The sequence below is a fragment of the Spea bombifrons genome, chromosome 1 (genome assembly GCF_027358695.1).
Source record: "Spea bombifrons isolate aSpeBom1 chromosome 1, aSpeBom1.2.pri, whole genome shotgun sequence".
Classification (NCBI taxonomy): domain Eukaryota; kingdom Metazoa; phylum Chordata; class Amphibia; order Anura; family Pelobatidae; genus Spea; species Spea bombifrons.
In genome coordinates, this window is record NC_071087.1 from 59,810,213 (window position 1) to 59,823,623 (window position 13,411).

Below are 13,411 nucleotides of genomic sequence, written 5' to 3' on the forward strand. Positions count from 1 at the left end.
CATAATTCATAACCCAAGAGTTAATGATTCTGTGGACTCAGTCAAAAATATTAATTTTACTCTACATACTTATATATATACATATATATAGTCAGTTAAATATATGTTGGTTTTCTCTGACCCTATGTTAACTCACCTGGTTGCAAACACACTGCTCAGTTTATCGAGGACCTTGTTAAGTTTCACCTGCAGGTCTTTAAGAATGGCACTGGTTTCAGGGTCAAGCTGCAGAACGCAAACCGAAAATATGATAAAGAAAATGAGATGACTAAAATGAGGATGAAAAACAATGTGGTTGTGATGCAGCAATCAAAAGTTACACCCAGATCTGGAAAGTGAGCGACCATAGACACACTCTTGTACTAGTTCACCACTGAGAAAACATTCATTCCCTGCTAATATGTGCAAACTCTAGCTTGAGTTCTTCTTGGTTAAAGTCAATGTGTCCTTAAACATGAAGGAAATTTTAATAAATTTTAATAAAACTTTAACAAGGTTAATAACGGATCGAGACCACAGGAGAGTAAGATATGGAAATAATGGTGAAAAATGGAAAGGATGAAGACGGCCATTAAAAAGGAAGGACTGACCTCTTTTCCACCCATTGCTTCAAACATCTTCTCCAGCTGAACCCGTAGCTGTTGGATATTATTCATCAGGATACAGGGCTGTATAAAGACAATGAAATTAACATTCTGCAGAAAAAAATATCACCGTTTATTTAAAGTAGGCCTGTTTTATAACTAGCAAGTAGCAACACATCTAACTTAAGGTTTAAAAATGAATAATAGAGAATAAAAGAAGTAAAAGTTGGGAGCACCACTGATATAGCACAATATGAAATTATGAGTAGGGAAAAGGGAATAGTATGCAGCATATTTACACTAATTGAACATATGTCATTTAATAATTAATCACATACCAAATGAATACGACTTGGTAAGGTATCATGTTCAACAATTTAAATATTATGGTTTTCATTTATATATATATATATATATATATATATATATATATATATATAATTTTTTTTTTGTAACTACACTCAGCAAGTGCATTTAGATCATATGAAAGTCAGCAAAGCTCTGTAGATGTTGCCGAACTACTACACTCCACCCAAAATGTGTACACTTAAGTATTTACTGAAAATCATGCAAGCTGTAGTTAAAAAAAAAAAAAAAAAAGCTACAGAATGTCTACTCCAGAAGTGGATGGTGCTTTATAAATCTTTTTGTAGGGACCATAAATCTATAGCCACCAAGTTCACTTTGTTTGAAGGAAAATTCTGCAATGCATGATGATGCAATATAATGGAATATGATAGTATATTGTTCATGTTTTCCATTATAAACTGTTGTTTTGAACATATACTATGGCATTTAAGAGTATGGCATTTAAAATTAAACACATCACCACTTTCTCTTCTTTCTTCTCTTTGGAGCAATACAGAGCAAAGTCTTTGGAGATTATTTCTGCATACTGAAGAAGAATGTTACTGATTGTCTGAAAAAAAGAGTAAGAGAAAGAGGGACAGGGAAAGAACAAGACAGAGAGAGAGAGAGTTAAAATATAAAAATACTTTTTTTTTTACTGCAGCTTTGATCTCCATGCTAATTAGCTGCATCCATCTGCAAAGCTATTTATAAAAGAATTTGGCACTTCCAAATAGAAAGCGCTAGAGAAAAAAATTACATTGTAGACAAGTGCGGGAAGAGAGGTATAGAAAGGGAAGGGGAACTGAGAACATAACAAACGAAAAAGGAAATAAAAAAATCAAAGAAAGGTACATTGTGATCTTGTAGAAATAGAGAATAGATGATCAAATATAAGAGAAATATAGAGGAATTAGCTTTGTTAATACAAATCACAAAATGTGTTATAAAAATGTAAAATATATTAGATTACACTAAAATATTACATATACAAAACACTAGTCAGTATGTAAAAAAATCATCATACCTTTGCAAATCTCTTCATATAGTGTCCCACAATCTGTGGGTCTGGGCATTCCAACTTTTTAATGATTTCAAAACTCTGATTGAGTTGCGAGAAGACATCTACTACAGAGCAGGAGAACAGAGCATGTTCTGAGGTCTGCTGGAACTGCAGGGGGGAAAGGAAAACATGGCAAAAGGTTGGAATACCCTGTGCAAACTCAATTTTCAGTAAAAAAAAAATATTATGTTTCACCCCAGCCTTTTATGAAAAGTGAGATCTCACCCCATCCTTCTTATCCCTTTCCAAGGCTCCATGCAGAAAATCTCTGGACACTTCTTCATTCTCATCCAACCACTGGATAACAAATGGCTCAAAAAAGCTGTAACAAGTAAGAAAGAATCTTACCATGCAGATGCCATAAGGGTTAATCTAAGACAAAACCAAAGACTGCTTAATGTCTGAGTCTTTACATCGTGGAAAATGGGCAGACTAGGTGGGCCGAAAGGTTCTTATCTGCCGTCAAATTCTATGATTTTATGTAATCTCATACTGGAGCTTTCTACATCAAAGGCAAGCAAGTGGATGCTGGAGCATGGTACCAAAGCTTGTATAAAACACTCCTGGAACAATTCTAGAATAGGAAATTAGAACAATAACACAGTTATATATCTTGAAATATATTTGTTGTAGAAGACATACTAATCATGTTAATAAAAGTTTTTTTATACCACAAAAAACAATAAACAGAACTTATTAGTGAAGGAAATTGTCAACACTATTGTATGGAGTGTTTTATACAAAAGGGTACGTCTTCATTCATTTCTTTTAACGGGAAGAGATAACTTACGCAGGGTATTCCGGAACCTTATTCTTAAAAGATGGCAGGTCAGTCACATATTCATTATATAGCCACTTAACCTTGAAGTGCAAATTCATGTAGTCAGCGCTTTTACACAAGCGATGCTTGTCGTGTTCTAGAGAAAAGGAAGAAAGAGAGACAGGTGGAAAACCTGACAGCTCTTTAAACTTCTGCTTAGTGCTAGAGGCCAATTTTAGCCATGTACTGCAGCTCCTATGCTATAGGACTTGTTCCAACTGTAGCTTTAGACCTTTGCTTACGAAATTTAGATGACTCTGACGTTTCAGATAAGATGTGACAACTTTTTAACGTAAGAAGCTATATCTCATGAAAAGAGCAGGGTAAAAGACACATGAAAAATTTTAAGCGTCAATGACTCTTTTTTAGGCCACTTACTGTGTGTTTCTGGGATATGGTGGTGACTGTGCTCACAAGCAAAGAAATAATACATTAGGAAACTAGAAGAGCGTGACTACACATACTCCCCAATATTTCCAGTGTCCACATTCGAGACACCTGTGTTGGGAAGGTGAGTGGGTCTACAAGGCATGGCCACCTGTCTGCCTTTCCCCAGTGGCTAGCTAGCATTCCGAGGAGACCATGTAGGGGCGCAATGGAGATCTCTGCTGCAATATTTTATTTATCTCATATGTGCCTAATTTGCTTCATTTGTCAAGGATGATGCATTGTGTATTTGTGTGTCTTGATTACAACCCTCCAAATTGAAGCATGAAAAGGAAACCATTGGATACATTCACTTACTGAAGTTGGAACTTGTAAGAGAGGTTTGTTTAAAACCATGCACTATGAATTAAAAAAAATAAGCCCTGGTATATTTCTCCTGCCAGAAAGGCTGAGCTAAAGTCATCCAAGCTAAAGAGGAAATCCATTGGTTTTGCTGGTCATAAGAAACAGTGTTATACATTACAAGGGGTGGGGGTGGGGTGAATAATTACAGCAAACTCACCTTCCATAGCATATTTCATGTCTTGAGCAAACAGACTCCACATCACTTCAGCACTGATTTTACCAACATTCAGCTCCTGGGGGAACCTAATCAGATTTAGTGATGGTCAGACGGTTTCTATGAGCCTTTTATTGGCTTTTCATGCAGTTAGTGAATATGTGGGACACGGGTGAGAATAGCTGTCTGCCACATTGTCTTTGGGATTCTATACTGCTGAGGCATTTGACAAACTAGCCTTTTGAGTTCAAAGATACCAGCCATCCCATTCAGGACGGTGGGTCGAATAAGACCAAAATAAAGACAGATAAAGAGATGACAAACTTTTCACGATGACAATATTACCATTATTCTTTCAAACATTATTGGTCTACAGTACTCTCCCACCCTTCACTTACATATTCTTCTCTGACCCTCGTTCAAAACAATTTAGCTTCCCACTTACTGATTTAGACAGGGTGTGTATGAGTTCTTATCCTCTTCTATAATGGACACAATCAATGTGATGAGTTTGGACCAAAAATCCAGGTTTTTGATACTTGGACCTTGTTCCTCAGGTGGCAATTCTCCCTTCTTTGCCTGTAACAGATAGAACAATACATTTGTGTCTCTCAATGGACATTAAAATACCTTAAATGGTGTCATATGCTGCAGATTGCTTTACTTACGGGATCACTTTGATACTCTCTGCTATATAATTCGTGGCAGTTATTGAAGATGTATTCATAGGTAGAGTTCAGACAGGCCTTCACACAATCCTTTACCACCTGACTGGCCCGTGGAGGACTTTGCAACTCTTGTACCTGATCAAAGCGGAAACAAAGCAGCATAAAACAAGCAGCTCCTTAATGTAACACATTTAGTAATCCAAACTCAATACCCATTTTCCTACTCACCTTCATCCTGAAAAATGTAATACTAGTAAGAAGATCAACAGTAGACTTGAGGTCCTGGAGTCTCTCTGGGCTGCTTGCAGGAAAATTATTCTGTAAGACAAGTCATAAGATCCTGAGTCACACTGCACAAGACCTGAGGTACTACATTACTCCACCGTTACAGAAAGTAGCAGTGGTCGGGTTGTGGGTGTTTGATTGGTAGAGGCTACAATGAGGCATGGGGCAAGTAGCCTTTCTGTCATATTAGAATATATTCACAAGTCTGTTTTTTGTATTGAAACTTGACTTGAAACACCCAACGATGTATATGTTGGTTTATTGATGAACATGAGCAAATAGCAAAAACTAATAGAAGTCATGAATATTTTGGAGATGATTCATAAAGGTGTCCCTATGCATCTCTGCAAAGGAAGGCAAATTATAGTCTGGCTATAAAGCTATATTATAGCCATGAAGCCTCTTTCAAAATAGTGAGGCAATGAAAATAAAACCAAGGTAATGTCTTTCAAGTGTTGCTTCTTACCCGGTACATGGATAGGTCAATACGCAAAGAGTTGTGCAGTTGGTCAAGCAGCTTCACAAATCTTTCTTTCTGTTAAATACAATGAAATATAAGGTTTTCAATCAGCATTGTTTCTTATGATTTGAAAGTTATAAGTAAATAGGACAATTATGAATAATAGCATGTTCATCACATGATAATATCTATATAATATTGTTTGATGTAGAATAGCATTTTTATAATGTCATCATTATTACACAGTACTCTGTAATAATTAGAAGCATATAGTCACAGTCTCACTGTATAACAGAACTAACCCCAAAGTTGGAAGCAGAGAAGCGATCTGAGGCAGACACATTGGTGGATGCTGTGGTGTGGGCATAATATGCATTAATATTGGCAAGGAGTGTGCTCATTACTGCTGGTACACCAGGACACATGTACTTGGATGAGAGGCAGGCAAAATGACTGAAAGGACAAGAAAATAAAAAGGAAAGAGATACAGATAGTTACTGGAGAAAAAGTGAGGTTGATAGAAAGTAAAATTCATCCAGTATTCACCTTCACTGGCCTTAATCTACCAGAAGAGATAGTCTCTGATCATTCAGTCTCAATATACTCAATGCACACAACTAATCATTGCAAATTTTGTACTTGTCTTCCATTCCCCCAATTTCCAACTCCGTTGTGTACATGCCCAACAATCCCCCTAACCGTACGTCATGGCCTGGTATATGGACTCCACTCCATATCTCATTGCAAACTCATCAACGATCTCCTGCGCAGTCTCATCAAAATAGACTTTCCAGGCATCATCGCCCTTAGCGTCTGGGATCTTCACGACTCCATTGTTCTGCACGTCCGTTAGGAAATGAAACAAGTTCTAATGGAAAGACAAAGAAGACTGTATAGGTTTCATTACACAATTTGACTTGTAGGCAAGTGAACTGTTGCACTGAATGTTGAAACTGCTTGGGCATGTAGATGAATGGTAAAAATAAAAGGAGTGGAAAAAAACTCATACTCATTTTATACCCACCTCATGTAGACATGTGTACTGTACATGATATGGAGCTACCTTCTCCTCTCCCTTTATCTCCACACTTATGTGCAGTCGGATGGCCCCAGATACAGCAGATTTGTCTGTGCGTTTATCTGGAAATTGAAGATTTTTTTAGGAAAGGGTGCACAGAGTTTAAAATTAATTTGGATATTGAATCTAGCTTTTTAGCTGACCATGTTCCTATTATCCATTGTAGTACTGAATGAATGCAGCAGAGCTCCATTAGCAATTAATTAATTAATAAAATGAATGTTGCCAACATCATTGTCTGTAGCTTCTATGCTGTAGAGTAGTTTCTTTTCATGTTGTTCTCTTTGTTTCTGACTCAGGTATCACAAATGATATTTACTTTTGTCTGTGGCTCACCTAAGTTGTACCACACGTCCATCTCTCCACTTAGGGTACGGACTTCAATGATCGTCTGCCCTAGGAAATCATCAGACTCTCGTTTGAACCTCTGCTTTACTCTTGATTTTATATCATCATCCTCATCCCACACGCGCACCTTGATCCGATCTGAAGAATTGTGGCACTCGCTGTTTGATGAATGAGAAACAAATGTAATAACATTTAACTGTCCTCTGTTTATGTTAAACTTTATATTCTCCGTACTCCAATATAAGAAACAGTCTATGTTACACCATAGACACTGCATTATTGGTTACCATACAAAATTACATGTAGGAGATGTGCTCCATATCTCAACCCTCCACATGACTTCCAGTGTGCCAAGAAACTTACAAGTGAAAATTCTCCTCCCACACGGGGTTGAGGTTGCCATAGATTGTTTTGGTTCTTTTCTTGGTTTTCCCCACCTGGACTGTAACATAAGGATCACTGGAACCTGTCTTATCCTTGGCTTGCAAACCTTGAGCACACACCACTGCAACACAAAGCAATGTTATATAACAGGTGCAAAAACTATTTCTAACTAATGTCTACTGTTCTTCCACTATACCTTCTACATCTACTTTGTCTACATAGTTGCATTTTCCATTTTTGTACCCCCTTCTATTACCCATTCTATTTACCTGTGATGCTAATCTTTGCTGACCATTTAGAGGTACCGTCCAACACACTCTGTTTCACAGCTTTTATCTGCTGAGCATGAGTGGCCTTAAGCACTCCAAACACTTCCTGGATCAGTTCAAAGATCTCGGGCTTGTTCCTTTCTCTGATCTTCATGCGGTCCTTCAGGACCATAATAATATTCTGAGTTCGATCTTCTGCCCCATGTTTTGAGCTCTTTTCCGCTGCTCCTGTACGGATCACAAAAGATGAGGTGTCCAGCAAGACATTTTAGTGCATCCCTACTCTAGTTAAATTATTAAAGGGTGGGCAGTGGCAAAAGCAGTATATAGCACAGAAAGGTCTTAGTTTAGCTGGTCAACATGTTACACAGAATGACTGGCTTATAATGTTTAGCCTTTTATAAAACCAGGTGTGATTGAGGAAGCAGTTTTTCTGGAATTGACATGAGATCTTACTCTGGAGACAGTCAGCATTCAGTAGGTCCTGGCATTTCTCATGGCACTTGACCCCACACTCAGTACAGCGCATGCCTTGCCTGGCAATGCCCCACAGGAGACCCTCACATTCATAGCAGTATGTAGGGGTTGTGGCAGTCCACACTTCAAAGTTGTGGGGGGTGGTGCTGGATATTGGGTATATTAAAGCTTGCAGGGTCTTTTTGTAAACATGGTTTTTCTGTAAAAACAAAAACAACAAAAAACGTGAGTAGTGAATGTTCCACCTTTTCAACCTTCCATTTATGAGTACCTCTTGATCAGTGTTGGTAATGATACTCACTAGCTCTTCGTTGTTTAAGGTGCTTGTTGCAAGTGCGGAGGTTATGCCAGCCTTTCGTGACTGGACCAGGGACTAAGGAGCAAAATGAGTGCTGCCATTAGGACAGGAAAGTGGCAAACTATAGTTACAGTCAACACAAATCTATTCTATGTTTTAAGGAAAAACACTGAGCATTAATGCTATAGTATAACATAAATATTAAATAAACATCATAAGAGCACTGTAGCTTATAGAGTAAATTACACCCGAAAACAACCGTATTGTCCAATAAAACTTTTAAACGACAGCCACAATTGTAAAGACAAATATGCCATACAAATTGTGTATTTTTTGTGCCAACTTTTATTCAACATCTCTCAACAACAAAAGTACCTCGATTTCCACACAATAGAAAAATCATTATTTATTCTTTATTAGCCATATGTGATTTAGCTTTTTAGTAGCTCCCATTTATTTCATCAAGCTCCAATAATAATGTTTTTTTGCACAACTTAATGTAAGCTACAGAAGTTGTAGAAGACAATATTATATCAGCTATAGAAGGTGAAATAAAAATATAAACATAGATATTGACAATTGATTAATCAATTTCATGTCAAGGCTTTTCATTTAAACTAGTTAAGATCACCACCTAAAACTTCTGAATCATTGTACTTACCATGGCCTGTGGAGAACATGAAAGCACAAAATAAAACAAAAAATGCAGTTAGTGAAAGAATTTAATGTGGGTCACATCAGTACTTTCTGTCGTTCTTTTCACCCCCTCTCCGTTTTTTTCTCTTTTATTCCACTTTATTTTGCCCATACCTTACTCCACCAGTGCCTCATTCTATCTTTAGTACCCCAAATCTTCCATATTCTTGTCCTATTCTGAATTCCAACCTACAGCAGAAGAGTGCTCATCTATGTGTATCTTCTTCTTCCTGCATAGACTGCTGCTTCACAATGCTTGCACTGTTTTATGATGCTGAGCACCATATGAAAACCCTGATGATCAGTATCATTAAGGGGTGTGAGCATCATTAGGGAGCGGTGCACCTCTTATTTCATCATGGTGGACACCATTGGGGGGTCCATTAAGGGAGATCTCCTGTTAATGTCGACAAGACCAAAACACCCTCTCTACGGGTTTACGCAGGGTTAAGTGCAGGGGAGGGCTGTCAAGGTGACAGGTGGTCCATTGAGTTAAAGATTTTGGGTGACTACCTGAAGCTTAAGTATTTTATGGTGATTCTAGGGTAGCCACCAGGATGTCTAGAGTAAGAAAGGCTTTAGATGGTAGTTACTTGATTACGTCATCTTTTTATAGATGTTTTATATATTCTCTTTCTGTAAGTGCATTTTGGACAGGAGTTTAGCACACACAGTATATGTTCTCTGCCAGATATCATTTCTGCTGGGCTACTTGCTTGGATTTTCCTCCCAGTCTGAACGTTGTCAGCCCTCCCCTGGTCAAATGTGAGGAGATGAAAGTGTATCGTGATGCCTTTAACAGTATAAAGTGATATTGCCTGGAGTCCAGTCAAAAGGATATTGTTATGCCCAAGATGATGGTGCTAAATATAATATCTAATTATCAGGAATTTTTTTATACATTAATGTTTGCGTTCAACTGATCTATGTCAAAATGTGTAATATAATCATGACGGAAACTCACCAAATCGCTGACCAGAGGTATAGGCTTTCTCTTTCGTATATCTGGCATACTATCTATAATTATGAGACCACCGGCAGGCCTGGGAAAGAATTAGAATGTGTATTTGTTATGTTTAATGATGGATGAGTAGGACCTCCCCAATGAGAACACAACCTATATACAAATCTTTATACAGGCGCGAGTGGATTGACAATTATTTTACATAGCTCTGGTAAAAGGATAAAAAAAATGTGTATACAGAGAACCAGAGCAAAGATACACCATACACATGTTAAACATCAAACACTGTCAAACAATCTTACCCGTCCTTAAACCATAGAGACTTGGACATTTCTCCACTGCCCTCTCCTCTTGCCTGAGAGAGAGAAAAAAAAACATATATTTTAATACATGTAGTCTTTTTTTATTGGGCCAGCATAAAATAGGTGTAACCGTAAAGTTTTGTAAGCTTTCAGGACCTCAGAGGCTTCTTTTTCAGACTGGATGCATGTACAATGCGACTTTACACCTTTTTTTATGCAGGCCCAACCAAACACACAAAAAATAAATAAAACAAACCATGTAATTTGGATATAAAGAATGTTATTTTAAATGGTGCTTTAAAAATGAAATAGTTGATTGACCCTTAATAATGCAAACCTTTATTTTAAAGCAACGGGAATATTATAGTAATTGATTTTCAGCAGGCTGTCACCCTAGTTTTAATTATATGTATTTCTGCATACTCTTTACCATGTATATGACACATACTGTATATGAGCTCATATGTTTTGTCAATTTTTAAAATTAACTTACTGTGCTACTAAAAAAACACAATGAGTCTAGCTGGCTATCCAAACTATAAAGGGTGCATTAGTTAAACTTTCTACGCACCAAACAACTTTTTGTATGTTATAAGCACCATTGTTATCATATAAAATTAACAAACACCTCATATAATTGTTCGTAGTGAGGTCATATACTCCTCACCTACCTGCTCCAGATATCCCTGGTTTCTGACAAGTGACAGAATGCTCTTTGGGAAGAAAGTGCGTGCAGGAAAAGGGTGGAAAAGGGAAGCCGTTCTGAATGGAAAAAATCACAAAATAACACAAAACTATAAAAAAAATAAAACACAAATTAAATGAAATATGAAAACAAAATGCAACAATGGAAAGGGAAAGCAACAAAAAATGAAAAACAAGTGAAGAGGAACCAAAAATATAAAGGGGTTCTGTAAGGGAATGGTTGCGACCACTCATGATGTAGAAACCAAGCACTTCCTAAAACGCTACCATAGACAGACAGGCCACGATTTTTGGCTAAGCCAGCTAGACCACAAGCAAGCCAATCAATAGATCCATTTGTACTTAAGGAAGGATATACAGAATGTTCTTTATTGTCTCCAACATCTGGTATTCAGGTTTATATAGAAACAGAATCTTGTCTGTCAAGCCATTAAATGTGATGTTAAAAAAAGAGATGACGGTTCCACACACTGGAGAGCAGATAAGGAGGCAAAACAAGTCACTATAGCCTTTTTTCTCCTTTCTAAAAATTATATTTGACCTTAGGGTGTACCTCTTGCAACTGTAGCCGTACTTTGTTGAATGCCCTCAGCCAATTGGATTTAGCTCTTGCTGCGCTGGATATCTCTTCCCTGTAACTGAATCCATAACATGCTACATGTAAGATAATGCAACCAATGGTACTGTTAACACATAAACAATAAAAAGTAACCAAACTGCATTCTAAGAAAAGACTATTATTATGCCTGGTTATCCTTGTTCATTCAAAAGAAACTCAAAGAAAACAAAATTCAATTCATACGAAATCATTACAGCCATTATTAGATTTCATCATTGGGGGAAACAACTCATTTTATTTATTTTTGCCTGGTGTGAAAAATACACCCCTTATTCAATGCAGATTGTAGGTTGCGATATAAATGCTATTCGGTGATTTTCTACTTTTATTCAATCACAATATTTGATTGATTTCCATTTGAAATATCTACTTCTATTTGTATGAACCTCTAGATAGCTTTACCTTATCACTTAGAAAATTTGTACTTAGTAGTTCCCTTTAATAAGGCAAACTATGTATTCCTAATGGTGATTTTGTCATTTTTTGCATAATATGTTCATGTCCTGATTTTTCACTACTGTAAGTTTTCATTATACATGCTCACTGGTCCCTTTCCCCACATTTTATCTTTTTTCCCCTCACCTTTCAATTGATGCAGGCTCCTCCACCACAGACACAGGTTCAACTTCAACTTCCTCTGTTGGAACTTCTGGGATTTCCTTCTCCACTGGTACTTCCAGGGGACTCTTTACCTTGCCCTCTGAAAGGTATCCTGCCTCCTCTTCTCCATAACCTAGCTTTCCTACTTCATCCTCCTCCGGTATTTCATCATCGTCGTATACATCACTGTCATAAATACGCCCTCTGCTTTCAGGGTATCCACCTTCATCCTCATCAAAATCGTCTGGTCCCTCTTCTTCATCCCAATTTGGAGAGTCCTTCTGGTAGCTGACTGAGCTGTGACAGGAGTGATAGGAGTCTCTGTCTCTGTCCTCCTCAATTTCCGAGCCTTGAATGCTGTAGTTCTCTGGGTCGAAATCATCACTAAGCTGAGAGGAGCACTGGCTGATATCATCTGATGAGGCATATCGGCTACTTCCCATGGGGCTACAGGGCCAGGGAGCAAGAGCAGAAGGGTGAAAGCAGAAATGGTAAAACACACATATATAACAACACCTGATGCCACTGTGTCATTTACATACACAAGCACACACAATAAACACCTGTACAGTAGCCAAAATACCCCGATTGCAGTCAATAAAGTGCTCTAGCTTACAATTTGTAGTTCTTGAAAAACATTACAAAGATTGTTCAAGATATCCAACTGGCTTGCTTTCAACATTAGTTTTACATATTTTTTTCGACATAGTTCTAGGAGCCTGGATGGTAGTTGTGTTACATGTATAATGACATTAACCCCCCATTGAACACATCATCTGTGTAATGTTTTATGCCAAAAACCTTATAAACAATCTATTCACTAAGCCAGTCTTGTCCACAGCGTCTCAAAGCCTGTCTGCTAATCTTCATAACAGTAAAGGCTTTAAAAGTACTGTATTACGCAAAGAGTACAGATGACTTTCCAATTACTACTGTCAGTATTATTCTAGCATACACAAGGTGTGTAGTTTCATTTTTGGAGGCAACCAACAGATTGACTTGGTAATATGACGAGATGGTGTCTAAGCCTTAAAGGAACTACGGTATTTCTCTTTTCTCATGAACAGAATGTTAAGTTTGTCTTTCTACTGCATTTGGCAAACTATCTTTGCTTCACTGAACAGAATGCTCACTGCTATCCCATGACCTTAACAAATGAACATCCTCAGTCAGCAGCTCCCGATGGTATTAATTCAATAAACAAGTTGTTTTTAGAAGAGTTGAAAATTTCAGCATAAAATGTCAGTATGCATTATTAAAGGGAAAACCCAGTGTCCTGCATATGGAAGATTTCTAATATACATTTTCTACACTACTTTAATATAACTCGTATTTAGTGCCTCTTTCCCAGTGGAGAGAAAAGGCGTTGTATAAATAGCTCATGGTCTTGGAATTAATGTAAGCGGCAGCTGAATAGTAGATGTTATTATTACCCAATTGATGGTTCTCTTTTGTCAACCTCAGACGGATGAAGGGCTGAGATGACCCTGGCATTAT

The 13,411-nt window shown here is 37.5% G+C and overlaps 1 protein-coding gene across 1 annotated transcript in view; it reads right to left on the reverse strand.

Moving 5' to 3' along the window:
- The window catches only part of UNC13A (unc-13 homolog A), a 53,584-nt gene that overhangs the window by 18,815 nt on the left and 21,358 nt on the right, over positions 1 to 13,411 (reverse strand). Inside the window, exons 10-33 of the mRNA XM_053461781.1 lie at positions 11,897 to 12,361; positions 11,249 to 11,333; positions 9,991 to 10,043; positions 9,689 to 9,767; positions 8,690 to 8,695; positions 8,032 to 8,103; positions 7,710 to 7,929; positions 7,254 to 7,481; positions 6,964 to 7,105; positions 6,589 to 6,758; positions 6,199 to 6,314; positions 5,879 to 6,042; positions 5,477 to 5,627; positions 5,181 to 5,249; positions 4,658 to 4,747; positions 4,430 to 4,564; positions 4,207 to 4,340; positions 3,765 to 3,850; positions 2,786 to 2,912; positions 2,221 to 2,317; positions 1,960 to 2,103; positions 1,414 to 1,503; positions 591 to 668; positions 137 to 225 (exon numbers count right to left, since the gene is read on the reverse strand). Of these exons, the coding sequence (XP_053317756.1) occupies positions 137 to 225; positions 591 to 668; positions 1,414 to 1,503; positions 1,960 to 2,103; positions 2,221 to 2,317; positions 2,786 to 2,912; positions 3,765 to 3,850; positions 4,207 to 4,340; positions 4,430 to 4,564; positions 4,658 to 4,747; positions 5,181 to 5,249; positions 5,477 to 5,627; positions 5,879 to 6,042; positions 6,199 to 6,314; positions 6,589 to 6,758; positions 6,964 to 7,105; positions 7,254 to 7,481; positions 7,710 to 7,929; positions 8,032 to 8,103; positions 8,690 to 8,695; positions 9,689 to 9,767; positions 9,991 to 10,043; positions 11,249 to 11,333; positions 11,897 to 12,361 (3,090 nt within the window). The remainder of the gene's footprint in view (positions 1 to 136; positions 226 to 590; positions 669 to 1,413; positions 1,504 to 1,959; positions 2,104 to 2,220; positions 2,318 to 2,785; positions 2,913 to 3,764; positions 3,851 to 4,206; positions 4,341 to 4,429; positions 4,565 to 4,657; positions 4,748 to 5,180; positions 5,250 to 5,476; positions 5,628 to 5,878; positions 6,043 to 6,198; positions 6,315 to 6,588; positions 6,759 to 6,963; positions 7,106 to 7,253; positions 7,482 to 7,709; positions 7,930 to 8,031; positions 8,104 to 8,689; positions 8,696 to 9,688; positions 9,768 to 9,990; positions 10,044 to 11,248; positions 11,334 to 11,896; positions 12,362 to 13,411) is intronic.